Source organism: Stenella coeruleoalba (genome assembly GCF_951394435.1).
Source record: "Stenella coeruleoalba genome assembly, chromosome: 13".
NCBI lineage: Eukaryota > Metazoa > Chordata > Mammalia > Artiodactyla > Delphinidae > Stenella > Stenella coeruleoalba.
In genome coordinates, this window is record NC_137159.1 from 67,654,732 (window position 1) to 67,676,192 (window position 21,461).

At 39.0% G+C, this 21,461-nt stretch overlaps 1 protein-coding gene across 3 annotated transcripts; it reads left to right on the forward strand.

Annotated features, from left to right (window-relative positions):
• The first annotated feature begins 2,964 nt into the window (after positions 1-2,964).
• TRMT61B (tRNA methyltransferase 61B) lies at positions 2,965-21,406 on the forward strand. 3 transcript variants are annotated; one of them, XM_079940259.1, is made up of 7 exons: positions 2,965-3,748; positions 8,320-8,422; positions 11,437-11,627; positions 19,386-19,477; positions 20,189-20,415; positions 21,133-21,210; positions 21,290-21,406. In XM_079940259.1, the coding sequence occupies exons 1-7, from the start codon at positions 3,035-3,037 to the stop codon at positions 21,331-21,333; spliced, it is 1,449 nt and encodes a 482-aa protein (XP_079796385.1). In that variant the 5' UTR covers positions 2,965-3,034; the 3' UTR covers positions 21,334-21,406. The 3 variants fall into 3 exon arrangements, with proteins under 3 accessions (XP_079796385.1, XP_079796384.1, XP_079796386.1); XM_079940258.1 differs by having other exon boundaries at positions 21,133-21,353; XM_079940260.1 differs by having other exon boundaries at positions 2,965-3,493; positions 21,133-21,353.
• The last annotated feature ends 55 nt before the right edge of the window (positions 21,407-21,461 follow it).

Below are 21,461 nucleotides of genomic sequence, written 5' to 3' on the forward strand. Positions count from 1 at the left end.
ACATGTGTAGATACAGAACAAAATATGTAACTATTAAATGTAATTGGATCATATTTACATGTTGAATCATTTAGTATAGGGACTTAGGTATCAGGGCTGCTATTTTTTCTCATTTCCTACTTTCTTCATTCATTGAACAAATATTTATTGAGGGCATATTGTGTGCCAGGTACTATGACAGGATTATAATGATACAGCTATGAAATATGATGATATTATATATACAATATATCATATATACCATATAATATGATACAATGATATAACACGATTATAGTGATATAACTATGACAGAATTATAATGATGAACAAGACACAGCTCTCCGAACAATTTTATCTCTTAACCAGGGAAATGGTAAGTAAACAACTTCCACACAGTATGACACACACCATGATAGGTCTAAAGATAGGACATACCAAGAGTACAGAGGAGAGGCACTTCTCCCAGTCTTTTGGAGTTATATAGAGGGAAGAAGCATATGCAAAGAGCTAGAGGAGAACGTTTGTGGAACTAGACATAGAGATACAGTTTGACTGGAGATTTTAAAATGTCACCCATCAGTAATAGCATTTCTTGACATCTATTTGGATTTTAAAGTGGTTGCTTGACTAAATGCCACTAGACGATAGTATCTTTCTGGTCTTATACCCTAAAGTAAAAATGATGAGTTGATGATGCCTCATATTTTCAGAGAATAGTTTCAGAGTCCAAGTTGGCAGTTTCATAGGAAAGATAGGAAAGGAAAAGTATAGCCAGAAATAGAAAAGCGTCCAAGTTGGCAGTTTCATAGGAAAGATAGGAAAGGAAAAGTATAGCCAGAAATAGAAAAGCACTTCTTTTTGAGAGCTTAAATGCTCTGAAAGGTCATGAATAAATAAGGAATAATTATATTTTTCAGCGTATGTTAATGCATTTCATTAGATGTGTGTAGGACAAACTATATCACTGTCTGTTATTCAAATAATAGAAAGAAAGGAATGCCATTAACTGTTCACAATTTATCTCAGAAATCAAAGGTATGTAAATTTACTTCCTATATTTTGTCAATATACCATCTTTCTAATTCTTACTCCTTCTGAAATAACAGCCAAATATCATTTAATAACGAGATAATAAATTAGGAATGATAAATTTAAAAACAATTGTAGAGCTTAGGATTCAGAAGGTTCCAACGCAGACCCATATTTGGCAATGATAACATAAATGTTAGTCAAAAGAACTTTTCTTAAAATAAATCAAAACCAAAAGTGAGACATGCAGTTGGGATAGGGGGAGAGCCGGGCTGTTTTGTTTTGTTTTTTCATTTTTAGGATTAAAAGAGGGAAGTCCTGATGATGGAATTTACGATGGTTGATGTTTTAGAAAGCACAGATTAGAAAGAATTTATGTCTTTGAAAGTAATAACAAGACTTCTTTTCTCAAATTTAAACTGAATTTGTAGCTCTGTGAATGTATTCCGGTGTTAACTCTGAATTCAAATGTACTGTTGACTGGCCTTTGAGAAGGGGTGTTACAGTACAAAGAGCATGGACTGCTGAACCAAACTGACCTAGATAGGAAACCCTGTCATGTCACTTGTCAGCTATGGGCTGTTGCCCAAATCATTTAATCTCCTTGGGTCAGTTTTCTTACACGTAAAACTGGAATACTTATTTCTGACTCAGGATTGTTGTAAACTTAAATGAAATAAATAGCTAATGTGCCTCATTAGACCAGGCACATTAGATATTGCCAGACCCTTAATAAACTTCTGCCAATTGAATTAATATTAAGCAAATAGGTTAGTGATATTCAATGTTAAATGAGATTTTGGACTCCATAGATAACTTTTTCCCAGTTTTTAATTTTCTTTTGTTTTATTTTTAGGATTAAATAAATTCATTTTTATTTAAAAATTTGGGGGGGGGTGCCAAAACCTGGGAATAAAAATTTTTAAAGAGAGAGAATTAGAAAATACAGTCAATGCTCTTTTTTTTGGCTTAAACAACAGAATTAATTTTCTCACAGTTCTGGCAGCTAGAAGTCCAACATCAAGGTGTTAGCAGGTTTGGTTTCTTCTGAGGCTTCTCTCCTTGGCTTGTAGATGGCCATGGTCTTCCCTCTGTGTCCTAATCTCTTCTTACAAGGACAGCAGTCATATTGGATTAGGGCCCATTCTGGTGACATTTTAATTTAATTACCTCTTTAAAGACCCTATCTCCAAATACAGTCCCATTCTGGGGTACTGAAGGTTAGGACTTCGATACATGAACTTGGGAGGGATGAAATGGAGCCTATAACACCCCTCTACCCCGCCACCCCTGTTTTAACATTGGCCTTTTCCCATTTTAAGATAATTTTACTTAGTTTTGGGGAGGATAAAACAGTTAACTATTATATTTTAATGATTAAAAACAATTCTGTAAAATGAGCACACAGTGAATACAGTCACTTTAATCTAGGGTCGCCGACTCTCTGGGCCTGGGGATGGCATGCAGGTGGTCAGAGCCCAGTCAAAAGGGACTCGCTCGGACTGGGGGAAGGAGGCGGTCAGCTGGGAAAGAAGCTCCAGTCAGCGGGTGGCACGTCCAGCTGCAGTCTATAAAAACGCATCTCGGGGCCAGTTTTACTTATGGTGACAGACTGACGTTCCTGCTCCTGATTACCAGCGAGCTAACTAACCCTGGTACAGGACTTCAGCTTAGACAACGCTTTGACAGGCTGTGTCTCTCTTAATCCTCTCGTCCCCGGACGAGGCTGGTGGAGATTTGTCAGCAGTAAACTGTTTGCTCTGCACACATTCCAAAGAGGAAAATGGGCCCCTGCGCGGGAAAGAGGCCCGCTCCCGGGACAGTTACTCAGCGACTACCTCACGGAACCCCGGACTGCCAACTCGGCCGCTGCGCCCCTCCTCGGGACGCAGGCGCTGTAGCGGAGTTCTTCCGGCGAAACAGCTGTCCGTCCCCCAGGCAGCTGCGTCAATGCTGCGCGCAGCGAGAGGCGGAGCCTCGGCCCTGCGACAGTCGCCTGCGACAGCCGCCTGCGCGGGTCGTCATGCTGTCAACCAGGCGCCTGGGTCTGGTCTTGCTACCGCTGAGGCGTCTCCGGAGGTGGCCAGGGTTCGGGACCTGTCCATTCCTGCGCTGCCTTGGGCAAGAGCCCTTCGAGAGAGCCCGGTTATTGTGTTGCAAATTCTCGTCTAGAGACGCGCGAGATGAAGAAGGAGAGCGCAAGGCGGCACAGAGGAAAGCCCCAGACGTAGAGTCGTCTCCATCTCTCCCTCCGCTCGTCCGGGGACTTGGGACCAGATGTCTTTCGTCACTGGAAAGCCTCAGACTACCGACGCCGCGAAAGGAGTCACCGCCTCGAAAGCGCGAAGGCTCGAGTGAAGACCAGGGCCAGTCGGGTCCCGCACACCAGGGATCCGGCGGTCCCTCGCTGCCCTGCGTGGCCCAGTCTGCCACCAAGGATGACGAACTTCACGTCTCCTCTTCCTGGTCAACTACCCGAGAGGTGCCTTTTCGGGCTGGGGAGCTGATTTTAGCTGAGACTGGGAAGAGAGAAACACAATTTAAAAAATTATTTAGGTTGAGCAATGCCGGACACTTAAATAGTATCTGGGGGGCAGTCCCGTTCAGCGAGATCGTGGGGAAGTTCCCCGGCCAGATACTGAGGAGTTCCTCTGGTAAGCACTTCATGCTGAGGAGGCCAGCATTGGAAGACTATGTATTACTGATGCAAAGAGGGCCTGCCATAACATATCCTAAGGTAATGCGATGGGAGTTAGGTTCATTTGGTTCCACCAAGAGCAAAACGGATGCAGTACTACAGACCTGATTAATGTACTTAAAGCACATCTCAGCACGTTTCAAGTTTTTATTGTTCTCACTTTTTTTTTTAACCAATGGCTATGACTTTTACATATTTTATGATTACTAATTTTAGGAAGAAATAGCCAGATTTTAATTTTAACTTGGGAGCCTCGATTCTCAGATCTGTAAAGTGATTTACTATATAGAGTGATGTGGACTCACTAGGCAATAAGAATGTGTATTTATTCCCCATAATTCTTAAGGTTGCGAGTTCAGCATTCAAGAGAACGTTGAACTCTTGGGGACAATTTTTTAGTACCACTGTGGCGATATTTTAAGCATCATATTTAATCAGGCATGTTGTTAGAGGTATATTTTGTCAACAATAGATATCAAACTATGCTTTTTTAAAATATATATATATATTTTGTTGTTGTTGTTTTTCGGTACGCGGGCCCTCTCACTGTTTTGGCCTCTCCCGTTGCGGAGCACAGGCTCCGGACACGCAGGCTCAGCGGCCATGGCTCACGGGCCTAGCCGCTCCGCGGCATGTGGGATCTTCCCGGACTGGGGCACGAACCCGTGTCCCCTGCATCGGGAGGCGGACTCTCAACCACTGCGCCACCAGGGAAGCCCTAAATATATTTTAAATTTTATTTTATTTTTGGCTGCATTTGGTCTTTGCTGCGCACGGGCTTTCTCTAGTTGCGGAGAGTGGGGGCTACTCTTCGTCGTGGTGCACGGGCTTCTCCTTGCGGTGGCTTCTCTTGTTGCGGAACACGGGGTCTAGTAGTTGTGTCATGCGGGCTTAGTAGTTGTGGCGCATGGGCTTAGTTGCTCCGTGGCATGTGGGATCTTCCCGGACCAAGGCTCGAACCCGTGTCCCTTGCATTGGCAGGCGGATTCTTAACCACTGCGCCGCTAGGGAAGCCCTCACTATGCTTTTCCCATTAGAAAAAAAAATTTATATGAAAACAGCTAAAATTAGACACTAAACATAAAAGGAATATTATTTATAAGTAAATTATCTACCTAGTTTCTTGTTACAATCTTATGCTAATCATCCTTGCTAGTGGTTTATTTTAATCATTAGTCACAGTCACTGTCCTTGAGCAGAATGTTCCTTTGTAACAACTCCTCCTCCTAGTCCTAGATGAGGAATCATTCATTATTTCTTTAGTAAATACTCGCCTACCTTATATATTCAGGGCACTATTTTAGGGAGGTGAAGCGGTGAACCACAGCCCTTGCTCTCAACATAGACCTTATGTCCTAGAGGAGGTGACAAGGAACAAACAAGTAAATGAAAGAATTCGATAATTTCAGGTAGTGCTAAGTGCCATGAAGACAAGTAGATTAACAATAACATTGTGTTGGGTAACCTGGGGGAGGAGAATACTTTATGTCAGGTGGTTAGAGAAGGTCTCTGAGGAGGTACATTTGATAAACTAATTAAGGAAGAGCGAGTCTTGCAAAGATCTAGGAGCAGAGTGCTTGCAAAGGGAAGAGTATTGCAGAGTTCCTGCTGTGGGCTGAGTGGGTTAGGTGAGGGAGAGAATGATATGAGATGTGCTGTGGTTGGAGATATGAGTATTTTATTCCATGTGCATTGGGTGACTGTTGGAAGGTTCTAAGTAGGAATCCAGTCTATATATATGTATATTTTTTAATAAATTTATTTATTTTATTTATTTTTGGCTGCTTTGCATCTTCACTGCTGCGCACGGGCTTTCTCTGGTTACAACGAGTGGGGGCTACTCTTCTTTGCACTGCAAGGGCTTCTCATTGCGGCGGCTTCTCTTGTTGTGGAGCACGGGCTCTAGGCACGGGCTTCCGTAGTTGTGGCTCGCGGGCTCTAGAGCGCAGGCTCAGTAGTTGTGGCGCACGGGCTTAGTTGCTCTGCAGCATGTGGGATCTTCCGGGACTAGGGCTCGAACCCACGTCCCCTGCATTGGCAGGAGGATTCTTAACCACTGCGCCACCATGGAAGTCCCTCCACTGACTTTTGAAAGCTGGTCTCCTCCGTAGAATTATGTAGTATTATCTTAATATTAAAAGTTGGTCTGAGGGAGCAATTTTGAATAAACTTCCTAATAGTTACGTGTAAAGTGTGAACATTTCACAGGGGTCAATATCAAGCACTTTTAGGTTTGGAGTAGAAGTATAAATGGCAACACTCCCTAAATTTTTATTTTTATTTTATTTTTATATATTTATTTATTTAGGCCACACCCTGTGGCTTGCGGGATTTTAGTTCCCCAACCAGGGTTTGAACCTGGGACCATAGCAGTGGAAGTGCCAAGTCCTAACCACTGGACCGCCAGGGAATTCCCAACACTCTCTAAATTTTTAAATTAATCTTTTCTGCTGATTTGCGTGTTTGGAATACTTATATAAGAACCATTGGAGAGTAGGAATTGTTGCCACTTAAGGCTAAAGTGCAGCCCAGTTATTAAAACCTTCTGCTGAGGATTAGGTTTATATTGTTGAATTAGTTAGGAAAGAGATTAAAATTCCTGCCAAGGAAAAAAAGGAAAAAGTCTGAAAAGATTGTTTGAAAGCCTAAAGTTTTAAAATGTATAGAAAACTCAATAGTAGAGTGATATTTCATAACTTCAGAGGAGTCTCCCAGTAGCTTCAAATCCCTTTTGGAAAGAGGCAAGGAAATGAATAAATGCTATTCCCACCCCAGTTTGGGACTGAAATCGCTAGGATGTGTAAAATGGGCTCCAACCTCATTCCATGGAGACCAGGTAACCTGAATGGCAGGAAGCAAAAGTTAAAGTGTGCTAACTTTTTTTTTTTTAATTTTATAATTCTAGTCTTATATGAAAGAGCCAAGGAAATAGAACTGCCTTCTCCAGGGCATTTCACTGAAATGGCTACTGGAGCTGCCTCCCACTCCTGTGTGAAGTTATCTGTGCCCCCTCCCACCTCTACTCCCACGTGCCTGGCAGATGGGAGAGGATATGTATGTCTGAAAGACTTTGAATTTGTTAATGAAACTTTTTGACTAATACACCTTAAGAATTATGTGTCTAAGTATCATTTGGTTCAAGCCTTAGTCCATCATTTCAGAAAATACATTTTGAGGGCTTCCCTTCCCTGGTGGCGCGGTGGTTGGGAGTCCGCCTGCCGATGCAGGGGACACGGGTTCGTGCCCCGGTCCGGGAGGATCCCACATGCCGCGGAGTGGCTGGGCCCGTGAGCCATGGACGCTGGGCCTGCGCGTCCGGAGCCTGTGCTCCGCAACGGGTGAGGCCACAACAGTGAGAGGCCTGCGTACCGCAAAAGAAAAAAAAAAAGAAAATACATTTTGGCTTTTAATTAGATAACTGTACCTGTTAAATAGTTTCTTATGCATCTAAACCTATATTTAATACACAACTTTGTTGTGACTCAACAGAGGATCCTAGAAAACCTCCTGTTTCTTTTAGAATTTTCACATCAGCTTTTGCCAGAGAAGGAAAAGATAGTAAAACCTTACCAGATGTGCTGCTTATTAGCAACTTCGAAAGGTTTGTTATTGGGCGGCTGTTGAAGTAAATGCTAACATTTAAAATTTTCTCTCTCTATAGCATTTGTAATATATAGTGAAATGATCAACAGCGTGGTTAGGAGATGTTTGGGAGTTCAACATCAGGTCTACCCCTGACTTGCCCACTTGATTCCTGGCTGTGTGACTTTGGGCAAATTACTTTTTTGATTTCTCATCCTTATAATGGGGATGGTGATACTTTTCTCATATTAGTATTCTGATTAAACAAGATAATGTTTGAAAGCAGTTTGCATAGTTAACAGAAGCCTGGCACCTGGTGAAGTTTCAATAAACAGCTATTACTACTATCATCCATGATATTCCTGTTAACAAAACAATTCTTTAGTTATAAAGTTTGGCAAATGAGTCCTCCTGTCTATTCCTGGTATCCTAATTCTAAATGAGCATTCATCATTTCATGCAGAGATTATGTAATAACTTCCTAACTGGTCTTTATACCTCTAATTTTTTTCTATTCTAGTACATCCTGTATTCGTCTCACAGATTAATCTTTATAAAATGCCATTAATATTACCTCAGTGACATGCCCCAGTTACTTACCAGGTTAAGTTCAGATGCGTTAGCATGGATTCAGGTCTCTCCTTACCGCTCCTCCTGAGATGGGCAAACTGTGTTTATTACTCTACCTCTTTTTTGTTTAAAACTGTTTCTACTTTGTGACTGTTTCCTTAAATTCTCTATGTCTTTAAGGTAGGGCAGTCTGCTGATTTCTCCTTTCTCTGAGCTCCTATTCTTACTTATTTTCTGTAATTTCAATATTATACTGAAGTGCTTCTGTATTTGCTACCTGATTCTTGAATCTCTCATTTCATCAAGTAAAATATAAACTTTTGGTAGGCAGGGCCAGAGTTTAATCCTTTTTTTTTTTTTCACTTCTTTTCTCCAAGTCCAACATAGTGTTTGTAAGCCTAGGTGCTTAGTACATATTTATTGGTCACAGAGTCACCCATGCTGTGTTTCAATCATAGGATATGAATATGATACTGTTGATGATGAATATCCACCCAGGTGATACTGTTTTGGAAGCTGGCTCGGGCTCTGGTGGAACGAGCTTGTTTTTATCGAAAGCAGGTAAGAGATTGGGATAAATGAGTTGAATTTAGATGACAAAGAAAACATTCAGTCTGTCCATAATAACGGGAAGTTAAATAGATACAGATGTTTCAGAAAATATTCACATAACTTTGTGATAGAGAGCATTCTTGAAATCAAATGTAAGCAACTGTTTTTCTTTCCATTTTGTGCATTTATTCAAGTCATTCTCTGTCTAACCCTCTCTCTGTTTGCTTTCTGTTGCTCCCTCCACGCTTTTTTTTAACTAAATTTTTTTTTAGAACATAACATAGCTACAGAAAAGTACACAGATCATAAGCGTATACCTCAATGAATTTTTATATCGTGACCACACTCACGTAGTTATTACCCAGATCAAGACAGGGAATGTTATTGTACCACTGAAACCTCCTCAAATCCCTTCTCAGTCCTTATCCTACCCAAAGGTAGAAGGTAGCCTCCACTCTGACTTTTATCACCATTGATTAGTTTTGCCTGTTTTGAATCCTACGTAAAAGGAATCCTGTAGTATTGTACTCTTTTGAATCTGGTTGCTTTCATTCAACGTTCTGTTTGTGAGATTCAGCCACTGCATGTAGCGATGGTTATTTCATGTTAGTTGCCATTTTTGTAAGTAAAGCACAGTTTATCCATTCTGCTGTTGATGGACATTTGAGTTGAACGTTGTGAATAGTGCTTCTCTGAACATTCTTGTACTTGTCTTTTGTGCACACATGTACATGTGTTTGTTGATAATAGTGCCAAGTGAATACTCAGTATGAGAGAATATAGAAGGAGGAGGGCTGTCAGCTGCTGGAGAAGAGTCATATACTATCAGGGGCAAAGAATTATTTTTGCTGTTCATGAATAAATTAATACGTAATATAGAACTATTAAGCTAAAGCTAGATCACGAAGAATTTTCCTTTCTTTAAGAAAGTCTCTAAGTATTGTCAGTCGGTAAAAGTACTGCTTGAAGGTAGCACCTAATCAAAACTCAAGAGGTATATAGTAAACATAAATATCTGTTCATGTTCCCACCACTTGATTTCTGGTTACTGTTATTGTAGTTGATTATTGCTCCCTTTGACCACTTAATTCCTCTGATTGTCAGGATGGCTTTGGCTTGTTTGGCTGCCTCTGCAGTGTTCCCTTTCTCACCTAGTAATAGACAGCATTCTCTTTTGGTAGATTTTTTTTTTTAATCATTCATGTTGGTTTTATAAATGCATTCTTTTTTAGCTAATAAACATTGTTAGAGCAGTTGTAGGTGTATGTGGGTAGATTTTATAAAGATTACAGATAGACATATACTGAATTAAACTTAAACCTTTTGTTTTTTGACCTAATGTCATCACATACAAACATAATCCAACTTATACTGGGTCAGGAAATTCATTTTGGGCTCCTCACATCTTTTGTTGGACTCTTTTCTGTGCATAGTTAAAGGCAGCCATTTCTTCACAATCTGTGACAGATTCCTAAATGCATTTGACAAAGTGAATTTATAAAAAATTTGTGAAACAAGAGGAATGTTTGTATTTCTAATATCTATAGTGTTGGAGGAGTGTCATGGCATAAATAATCCCAAACTATGAGTGATCAAGAAATTATTGCTGTTTACTTTCAGGATGGATTTATTTTCACCATAATTTTCTAAGTGTTTAGCTTATGCTACTATTAACATTAACTTTTATCCCTTGAGAACATGATGACTTACAGCTGGACTTACATTTTAAAGAGACATGCTGCAATTTAAACTCTTCATTTTAACTATAGACTGATTGATCTGGGACAGCCTCCAAATGGTATCAAATCACCTCATATAGAGGTGGGTAGAAAATTAATTGCTGTAAGTTAAAATGTAGTAGTTTTCTGTGAAACTGCAGCATTACTATGATAAATAGTTTGAAAGTTTTTCAGACACACACAAAAATACAAGTATTGGGGCTTTCCTGATGGCGCAGTGGCTGAGAATCCGCCTGCCAATGCAGGGGACATGGGTTCGAGTCCTGGTCTGGGAAGATCCCACATGCCACGGAGCAACTAAGTCTGTGCGCCACAACTACTGAGCCTGTGCTCTAGAGCCTGCGAGCCACAACTACTGAGCCCACATGCCACAACTACTGAAGCCCATGCACCTAGAGCCCATGCTCTGGAACAAGAGAAGCCCGAGCACCACAACGAAGACCCAACACAGCCAAAAATAAATAAATTAAAAAAAACAAACAAACAAGTATCTTTTAAGTATCTGAAAGGCCTAACTTCATCCATATGACATCCAAAAGACATGCAAATTAAAACTACAATGATAAACTATATGCAATTTTTAGATTGACACAGGTAAAAAGTTTGATAACTCTTTGTTGGAGAGAATATGGAGAAATAGGCACTCTAATACATTGTTGGTCGAGTGTAAATTGGTATCATTGTTTTTTTGGAGGACAATTTGGTAATAATTTTCAAAATAAAAATATTCACATATCCCTTGAGTCAGCAATTCCATTTTTAGGACTTTATCCTATAGATATACTGGCTCATGTGTACAAAGACTTAGGCAAAATAATTTTTATTGCAATATTGTTTGTTATAGCATAAGACTAGAAACAAGCTAAATGTTCATCAGTAGGTGACTGGTTAAATAAACTGTGACATTGTCATACAATGGAACATAATAGCTGTTTTAAAAAATGCAGTAGATCATTAATCACTGAAATGGCATTGGTAAATAAGAAGGAAGGTACAGGACAGTATATATGATAGATAACAACGTGTGTTAAAAACAGAGAAAGATACTTGTACACTTGTACTATAGGCAGCGACTTTCTCGGGAAGGGTAAATAACTATGGTGGAATGATTGTCTCTGATGAGGGAGATTGATTGGGTATTTGGGACAGGGTAGAGACTTTTGTAACCTTGAACTATTTGAATTATTTTTTCACATCCATGTAATATCTTCGCAAAATAAAATTTTGACATTCTTTATGTACTGATTAATACTGTGTAATGTCGTGATTTTTTTTTAAATTAAGTTGGATCACAAGGACGAGTCATAAGTTTTGAAATTAGAAAAGACCACCATGAACTGGCTAAGAAGAATTACAAACACTGGCGTGATTCATGGAAAATGAGTCATGTAGAAGAGTGGCCAGACAACGTGGATTTTATTCATAAGGATATTTTAGGAGCAACTGAAGACATAAAATCTTTAACATTTGATGCGGTAAGTTTTCTAAAGTAGTCCTATGATATTACCTAATACTGAGTACAAAGAAAACAGGGACCATGCTTCTTTTATATGGAAAAGGATCTTCCTTCATTATTTGCCCCATTTCTATCTCTAAGAGTGGGAGGAATATTTTCCTTTAATATCATGGTGGGATTCAGAGCAGAGAGATATACTGAATTAGGTGCCAAAGTTGTTACTAAATGTAGGGTAATGATGAAATACTAGGAGGAGTAGTTGAGCATCATGAACTTCAACGTTTCTAGGATAAAGGAATAATAATTTGGAAGCAGCATTGGGAGCATACTGAGCCCCGCACCTGACCTCATATTGTGAGATTTGGGGGAATAAATAGCCTTCAGTTTTGAGGGAAGAGGCAAGAGGCATCTTTAGACAGTTAAAGTCAGGATGTAGAGGAGTGTCAATTAAAGATGTTGAGGATAGAGGCATATTTATTGTGAACAAAGCTCCAGAAAGTGGAGTGGAGGGATTTGGGAGGAGAGGGAGGAGTGGGAGGTTGAGTTAGGGGAGGAGAAGCAGAGTAGTATGAAGATAAAAGGATAGACGACGAGAGAATGCCATTTTAAGCTGTGAACAGTGATGATGGAGATATGGGCCATAGTGCTATTAGATGACCTCAGAGTTTCACAATTCTAGTTTAAGTTGCCTTACCCTTGATGATGCCATTATCAGTTCATGGCTTGACACTATGGACTGAGGTCTGGGTAAGAAGTCTTCTTCGCTTTTCTTTCTTTTTTTTTTTTTTAATAGATTTATTTATTTATTTTTGGCTGTGTTGGGTCTTTGTTGCTGCGCACGGGCTTTCTCTAGTTGCAGCGAGCAGGGGCTACTCTTCATTGCGTTGCACAAGCTTCTCATTGTGGTGGCTTCTCTTGTTGCGGAGCATGGGCTCTGGGTGCGTGGGCTTCAGTAGTTGTAGCACACGAGCTCATTTGTTGTGGCTCATGGGCTCTAGAGTGCAGGCTCAGTAGTTGTGGCATATGGGCTTAGTTGCTCTGCAGCATGTGGGATCTTCTGGACTAGCGCTCGAACCCGTGTCCCCTACATTGGCAGGTGGATTCTTAACCACTGTGCCACCAGGGAAGTCCCTTCTTCACTTTTCTTAATTGGCTATTGGAAGCTTATTTTAGGAACTTTATAAGGGAAACTAGGTGAGAAATGAAGTAAAGTTCAAAGAGGTGATTTTTATCAGGACTGCTTCCTATCTGTGATATAACTAAAGCCAATAGCTACAGTGGCACAGCTTCCTGGACACAAGGACCACAGTTTGTGTTTTTTTTTCCCTCATCCTTGTTTGGCTTGCACATTATATAGCTCAATAAGGGCAGAAAGAGGACTTGTTCTATGTAGGCCATCCATAGGAACGTCACAGATACGTGGGAGTTTAATTGGTCATCAGAATTCTGCTTGATGAGCATGAAACACAACAAAGGATTTTAACAGTATTGTTACAGCCTTGTGGAAACCTGCTGAAACATCCATCCCTGTTCCAAAGGAAAGAATACTCCTTACTAGATTTTTTCAATTGAATCTCTCTTGAATAATAGTGACAGATGAATACTCAGAGCATATAGAAGGAGGAGAACTGTCAGCTTCTGGGGAAGAGTCATATACTATTGGGGCAAAGAATTATAGTTGGTGTTCATAAATAAATTACTCATAATATAGAATTATTAAGTTAAAGCTAGATCATGAAGAATTTTCCTTTCTTTAAGAAAGTCTCTAAAAATTGTCAGTTGGTGAAAGTCCTGCTTGAAGGTAGCACTTGACCAAAACTCAAGAGGCGTATAGTAAACATAAATATCTTTGGGGGAGAGGATGTTTATTTATTTATTTTATTGAAGTATAGTTGATTTACAATGTTGTGTTATTTTCTGGTGTACAGCAAAGTGATTCAGTTGTACATATATATACATATTCTTTTTCATATTCCTTTCCATTGTGGTTTATTACAGGATATTGAATATAGTTCATACAGTAGGACCTTATTCATCTATTGATATTTTATATATAGTAGTTTGTATCTGTTAATCCCAAATTCTTACTTCATCCCTCCCCCACCCCCTTTCCCCTTTGGTAACCAGAAGTTTGTTTTCTATGTCTATGAGTCTGTTTCTGTTTCATAAATAAGTTCATTTGTGCTGTATTTTAGATTCCACATATAAGTGATATCATACGGTATTTATCTTTCTCTTTCTGACTTACTTCACTTAGTATGATAATCTCTAGGTCCATCCATGTTGCTGCAAATGGCATTATTTCATTCTTTTTTATGGCTGAGTAGTATTCCATTGTGTATATGTACCACATCTTCTTTATCCATTCATCTATCAGTGGACATTTAGGTTGCTTCCATATCTCGGCTGTTGTAAATAGTGCTGCTGTGAATATGGGGGTGCATGTATCTTTTTGAATGGCAACTCTACTTTTAGTTTTTTAAGGAACCTCCATACTAGTAAACATAAATTTCTATGCATGTTCCCACCACTTGATTTCTGGTTATTGTTATCCTAGTTGATTTTTGCTTCCTTGACTACTTAATTCCTCTCCTAGCTGCCATCTCACCTCCTGGGCCTTCACACTTCCAATCCATTCTCCTCATCTTTAGACTAATCTAGTTCTCATACTGTCACTCTCCTGCTGAGAAACCAATTAGGAACTTTTCATTCAAAGATTTATGGTGTCCTTCAGCATCTGATCTCAACCTTCCTTTCTTTAGCTTTTTTATATAACCTGCCTATACTCCTGCCATCTCAAATGAGGGTAGATGAATTAAAAAAGGTGTTGAACCACAAAGACAAAGAGAACAGAACAAGAAAAAAATGGCTAATAAAAGATTTTAAACAAATTTTAATACATTTTGTAAACAACCTAACCATCAAAAGAGGAATGGACATGGTGGAATACTAACAATGGTATTATTTAACATAGTGAAATAAATGTACTGTATCTACATCGATAAATCTCCCTGAGAAAACCATAATTCAAAAAGACACATATGTCCCAATGTTCAATGCAGCACTATTTACAATAGCCAGGACATGGAAACAACCTAAATGTCCATTGACAGATGAATGGATAAAGACTATGTGGTACATATAGACAATGGAATATTACTCATCCATAAAAAGGAACGAAATTGGGTCACTTGTAGAGATGTGGATGGACCTAGAGTTTGTCACACAGAGTGAAGTAAGTCAGAAAGAAAAAAACAAATATCGTATATTAATGCATATATGTGGAATCTAGAAAAATAGTACAGATGAACCTATTTCCAGGGCAGGAATAGAAATGCAGATGTAGAGAACAGACATGTGGACGTGGAGGGAAAGGGGAGGGTGGGATGAATTGGGAGATTAGATTTGACATAGATACACTACCATGTGTAAGATAGCTAGTTAGAACCTGCGGTATAGCACAGGGAGCTCAGCTCGGTGTTCTGTGATGACCTAGATGGGTGGGATGGGTGGGGGATGGGAGGGAGGTCCAAGAGGGAGGGGATATATGTATACATATAGCTGATTCACTTCATTGTACGGCAGAAGCTAACACAACATTGTAAAGCAATTATACTCCAATAAAAAAAAATCTCATAGAACTTAGTGAAAAACGAATTATTCAAGAATAAGTATGGAATGGCTACATATATGTAAAATTTTAAAAACAGTACCATGTGTTGTTTGTAGCTGTATACATATGTTGTAGAAGCATAAAATTATTTGGCAACATTACCAACTTCAGGACAATGATTATCTCTGAGGAGAGAAAAGGAGGGAGTGAATAGAGGGAAGTAAGTTTTGGAGTTTATTCATCCTGGTTCACTTAGGCTCCATAGTAGCCAATATGACCGTGGGTAAATTACTTAATCTTTCTGTGCCTCAGTCACCTCATGTATTAAATAGGAATAGTAATCAATACTAATACCTATTTCATAGTGTTGTTGAGGATTAAATGAGGTGTTTCTGTAAAGTGCATAGAACAGTACCTGATATATAGTAAGCATTAAATTAGTATTAGCTATGATTTTCATCATTATTAGTTTTCTCCTTTTCCCTTTTCTCTACCTGTTTATTTTACTTTTTAAAATTAATTTATTTATTTGTCTGCATTGGATCATTGCTGCGCGCAGGCTCTCTCTAGTTGCGGCGAGCAGGGGCTACTCTTCGTTGCAGTGTGCGGGCTTCTCACTGCAGTGGCTTCGCTTGTTGTGGAGTACCGGCTCTAGGCGTGTGGGCTTCAGTAGTTGTGGCACACGGGCTTAGTAGTTGTGGCTTGCGGGCTCTAGAGTGCAGGCTCAGTAGTTGTGGCGCATGGGCGTAGTTGCTCCAGGGCATGTGGGATCTTCCCGGACCAGGGCTCGAACCCATGTCCCCTGCATTAGCAGGCGGATTCTTAACCACTGCACCACCAGGGAAGTCCCTACCTGTTTAAATTCTACTCTTCCTTCAAAGCTTAGATAAAAGGTTGTCTCCTCCATGGAATATACCTTAATCATCTAAGTGGAGGATTATCATCTTTCTCTGAATTACTGAACCACTTTCTTGATTCAACAAATATGTATTAGAGACCTGCTGTGTGCCACCTACTATGCTAAGACAAAAATGAATTATACATTTAAAGGAGGTTTCGATATAGAAGAAAAGGTAGACATATAAACATTTATTAGAAAGACTCAGAAGCATGAAACATTATGGCTGTAGAATTGGGTCTAATGAGGAGATGAAGATGCAAATACAGTCATGAGGGACTAGATAGTGAAGAACACTTGTGTGTATATCAAGCTAGGACATGTGGACATTATCTTTTAGATAATGGAAAACTATTGATGAGTTCTTAAGTAGGGGAGTAGAATGTCCAGATTCCTGTTTCAGAATAATTCTGGTGAAAGAATGGAATTTACATAGTCTATGTAGAAAGCTATTGTAATGTTTCAACAAGATATGATGAGGTCCTGACCTAAAGCATTAGCAGTAGGATGAATTTGAGAAATACTAAGAGGTAGATTTGTAGGACTGGATAATTTTAATCCAAATAAAAGTATCAAAACCCCACAGATTCTCAAAAAAGAATTCAAGGTAAAGAAATAGTGACTGTAATTTCCTGATTTGAGTGGCTAATGAATGGTAATGTTGTTAGCTGAGCCATGGAGCTTTGGAATGGCAGGCTTCTTGGTAGTCTTATTTTTGGTCCTTGTTGATAATATACTAAAACTACAGTCACAGAGACCAATATGTCCACACCGTTGGCCCTTTGATTAGTCATTGAGATCTTTACTTGGATATCTAATAGGCATCTTTTTTTTTAAGTATTTATTTATTTATTCATTCATTTATTTATGGCTGCATTGGGTCCCTTTTGCTGCACGTGGACTTTTCCCAGCTGTGGCGAGTGGGGGCCACTCCTTGCTGTGGTGCGTGGGCCTCCCATCACGGTGGCTTCTCCCATTACGGAGCACGGGCTCCAGGCGCGTGGGCCTCAGCAGCTGTGGAGAGCAGGCTTAGTTGCTCCCAGCAGCTGTGGTGCACGGGTTTCAGTAGTTGTGGCTCACGGGCTTAGTTGCTCTGCGCAATGTGGGATCCTCCCGGACCAGGGATTGAACCCGTGTCCCCTGCACTGGCAGGCGGATTCTCAACCACTGTGCTACCAGGGAAGCCCTAATAGGCATCTTAAACTTGTGTCCAAATCTTGAATTCTCGAATATTTCTCCCCAAGCTTATTCTTCCCATTGTCTTAAATTATTTTCCTCAATAGTAAATGGTATCTCCATTCTTTCAGTAGCTTAGGATGAAAACACTGGATTCATTCTCACTTCTTTCTCTCACATCTGACAGCCAATTCTAATTCTAATTGGCTCTGTGTTCTCATCACATCCAATGCTATTTGCTATTGCAAGTCACCATCATCTTTCCTTGCCCAAGTCAGAATGTACTCAATGCCACTGAATTGTACACTTGAAATGGCAACTTTTATGTTATGTTTATCACATTCAAAAAAGTTTAAAAAGTCAGACCATGTCTCAAACTCTCCAGTGACTTTTCGCTTCCTGAGTAAAGTTAAAGTCTGTAAGATTCTGCATAATCTGTCCCTCCCCATCCCCACCACATCCCCACCATCTGAGAACTCTTCTCTTACCACTGTCCCCCTTTTGTCTCCACTGCAGCGACTGTGGCCTTCTCAGACTCACCAAGCATCCTACAGCCTCAGAGCATTTGTATTTGCTGTTCCCTGAATCTGGAGCACACTTCCCCCCTCAATTTCCACAGGGTAACCTTAATCATTTTCTTTAGGTATCGTCACTGACCAGCCTATGTATAAAATAGTACTTCCTTCCCCTGCCCTGTCATTCTTTCCTTCATGTCCTCCTTTATAATCCTGTAGTTCTTCATGTCACTCATTACCCTCTGAATTACATATTTATTAGATTTTTGTTTACTGCCTATTCCTTAATTAGAAAAAAAGTTCCTATGAAACAAAATAGAATATAAGCTCCCATTATATTTTTACCACTTAGCAAAATACTTGGCACATGGTAGATGCTCAGTAAATATTTGGTGAATAAATTAATAATGAATGATGACCCATTATTACTGTTTTTTTTAAAACACATAAACAGAATAATTTCTAATTTAGTAAATATAATGATGTGCCAACTACATTAGATTTCTAGAGCTATCTATCAGTAAGTCACTTTATTTTCTATTTGACCGTATTTTTGTTTTCAGTGAATTTTTTTGTAATTTCATTTACTCTGCATTCATTCAACATCTTTTGAGTACAGCCCTGTATTTTGCAACTGAATGAAGAGTAAAGAAACAAGGGACATGATTCTTGAATTTTAGAATCTCTAAAATTAATATTCAACACTTTTGAACATAAAAATACATATTTGAGATAATGTGAATTTCTATTGCCAAAAGCTGAACTAAAGCATTGAAACTTTACATATACAGTTGACCTTTGTTTTTTTTTTCGCGGTACGTGGGCCTCTCACTGTTGTGGCCTCTCCCGTTGCGGAGCACAGGCTCCGGACGCACAGGCTCAGCGGCCATGGCTCATGGGTCCAGACCCTCCGCGGCACGTGGGATCTTCCCGGACCAGGGCACGAACCCGTGTCCCCTGCATCGGCAGGCGGACTCTCAACCACTGCGCCACGAGGGAAGCCCACAGTTGACCTTTGAACAACATGGGGTTTAGGGGCACCCCTCCTATGTGCAGTCAAAAATCTGAGTATAACTTATAGTTGGCCCTCCCTATCCATGGTTCCAACATATCCAGGGTTCCACATCTTCAGATTCAACCAACCGCAGATTGTGTAGTACTGTAGTGTTTACTATTGAAAAAAATCCTTGCATTAAGTGGACCCGCGCAGTTCAAACCCATGTTGTTCAAGGGGCAACTGTGTGTGTGTGTGTGTGTGTGTGTGTGTGTGTGTGTGTGTGTGTATCTAGGTATGTGTATAAAATATAGCTAAAGATTCCTGTATTATCAATATTGCCAAGTACAAGACATGCCATTACAATTTTTATGTAGTCAAGTACTATGACAAATTGTATAATTATAAGTATGCCTTTTTGAGAGGGGTAAAATGACAGTCATTAGTATTACATTCTAAAAAATGAAATACTTTAACTGGGTAATTGCTTTCCCAAAGTGTATCATTTCACCTCAATAAGAAAAGAAAACACATGCTTTATTTAAACAAAACTCAGTCTGATTCTCTTTCCCCCACTACAGGTAGCTTTGGATATGTTGAATCCTCAAGTTGCTTTGCCTGTTTTATACCCAAATCTTAAACAGGGTGGTGTATGTGCTGTGTATCTAGCAAAGTGAGTAATGTGACTTTTTGGTAATGATATTTTAAACACAGTTTTGTTTTAAGTACTAGGCTAAAGTGTTCATTTTGTAACTGAGTTAAGTGTATATGTTATCTCGTAAAACTGTTATGAAGGGCTTCCCTGGTGGCACAGTGGTTAAAAATCTGCCTCCCAACACAAGGGACATGGGTTCAAGCCCTGGTCTGGGAAGATCTCACATGCTGTGGAGCAACTAAGCCCATGTGCCACAACAAGAGAAGCCACCACAATGAGAAGCCCGCGCACTGCAACAAAGAGTAGCCCCCTCTCGCCACAACTAGAGAAAGCCTGCGCGCAGCAATGAACACCCAGTGCAGCCCAAAATAAATAAATAAATTTTTAAAAAAGTCAAAAAAAAACTGTTATGAAACAGTATATGTCCCAAATTCAGTTATATTGCTGTTTAAATCATCCTTTACATAAATGGTAATATAAGATGAATATTTCTTCTGACAATTTAGAAGAAAAGTTTTTAAAAGTGTAATGTGAACAATGACGTTATAGTCTCTTTATTGTTTTTACTTAGTATTCTCCTCTTATGTGCCCTAACTTGCATTTTTACATTTTTTCCGTTTTGATTTAAGCATACATAGCATTTAAATTGGCGTAAGAGGTATAGTGAACTTAAATATAAAGTTATTGTTGTAGTAGAAATTTAAACTATATTTTTCACTTTTTTGAAAGCATCACACAGGTTATTGAACTTTTAGATGGAATTCGCATCTGTGAACTTGCCCTCTCATGTGAAAAGATAAGTGAAGTTATTGTCAGAGATTGGTTGGTTTGCCTTGCAAAACAGAAAAATGGAATTTTACCTCAAAAAGTGGAACCTAAAATCAACAGAGATTTACAATTACATTCTCAAAAGAAAATTAGAATTGAAGGTGAGATGTTTCAAGAAGATGACCATGGTGAGCTTCAGTTTTATTTTATGCATGTGTTTGCAATAATAAATGGAGACTACATTCCTGAATATATTGGGCAATACATTATAAAAATATTTCTCAGGGATTTATTATGTTTTTCCTATAGAAATTGAATTGTGGTATTTATTCTGTTAAATTAAAATCTTTTAAGAGACAGAATCATGACTTTTCCTGCCTTTTATGTAAAACTCTGATACCTTTGAAGAACTGAACTTCTTATAATATTCATATTTTACTTGTGACAAGGGGATTGGCTTATGAAATACTTTAAATATACTAAATAATGTTGTAAATTTAGATCAGTGATTATCACTGAAGGGAAAGAATTTAATAGGACCCGATATGCAAATAGCTAATATTCCAAAAAGCAACTTCTAGGAATTTTTCAAAGAACTAAATTTAGGTCCTTCTTGTATGTACACATTACTTAGGCCATAAACAAGTTTTCAGACATCCATTGATTTATGATATGAGCTTATCCATTTGGTTATAAAACCATATATAGGTTTATCATGTCATCCTTGACAAGTTGTTTCTGTAAGATAACTGTCAGAATAGCTCCAAGACAAATGCTAAAAAAAAAAAAAAGTCTGAGAGGAAAAAACTTACAGGAAAAGGACAGTAATTTGTTTTTTAACAGTTTTGTGAACAAATTATAAAGTATTTTATGTAGCTTACAATACATATTTTGTTCTATAACAGAAGAATCACATTCTGATTTTCCCTATGGATCATTTCCCTATATTGCTAGACCTATACACTGGCAAACTGGTCATACAGGTAAGTTTTCCATGCTATATTATATGGTGTTTTCTTCTCAAAATTGCAATGACCTTACCTTTTCCTCCCTTCAAATTAGCTTTTCTTGTCAAGTTGAGGAAGTGCAAACCACAACTTAACTGAGTACCTCAGATGACAACTGATTTGAAGATGTGAAGAAAAATATCAAAATAGAACTTTGTATTGCAAATCACTACTTTCATAGATTGGTATTCTTAGCTACTACTATGATTTGTATAACTTTTACATGT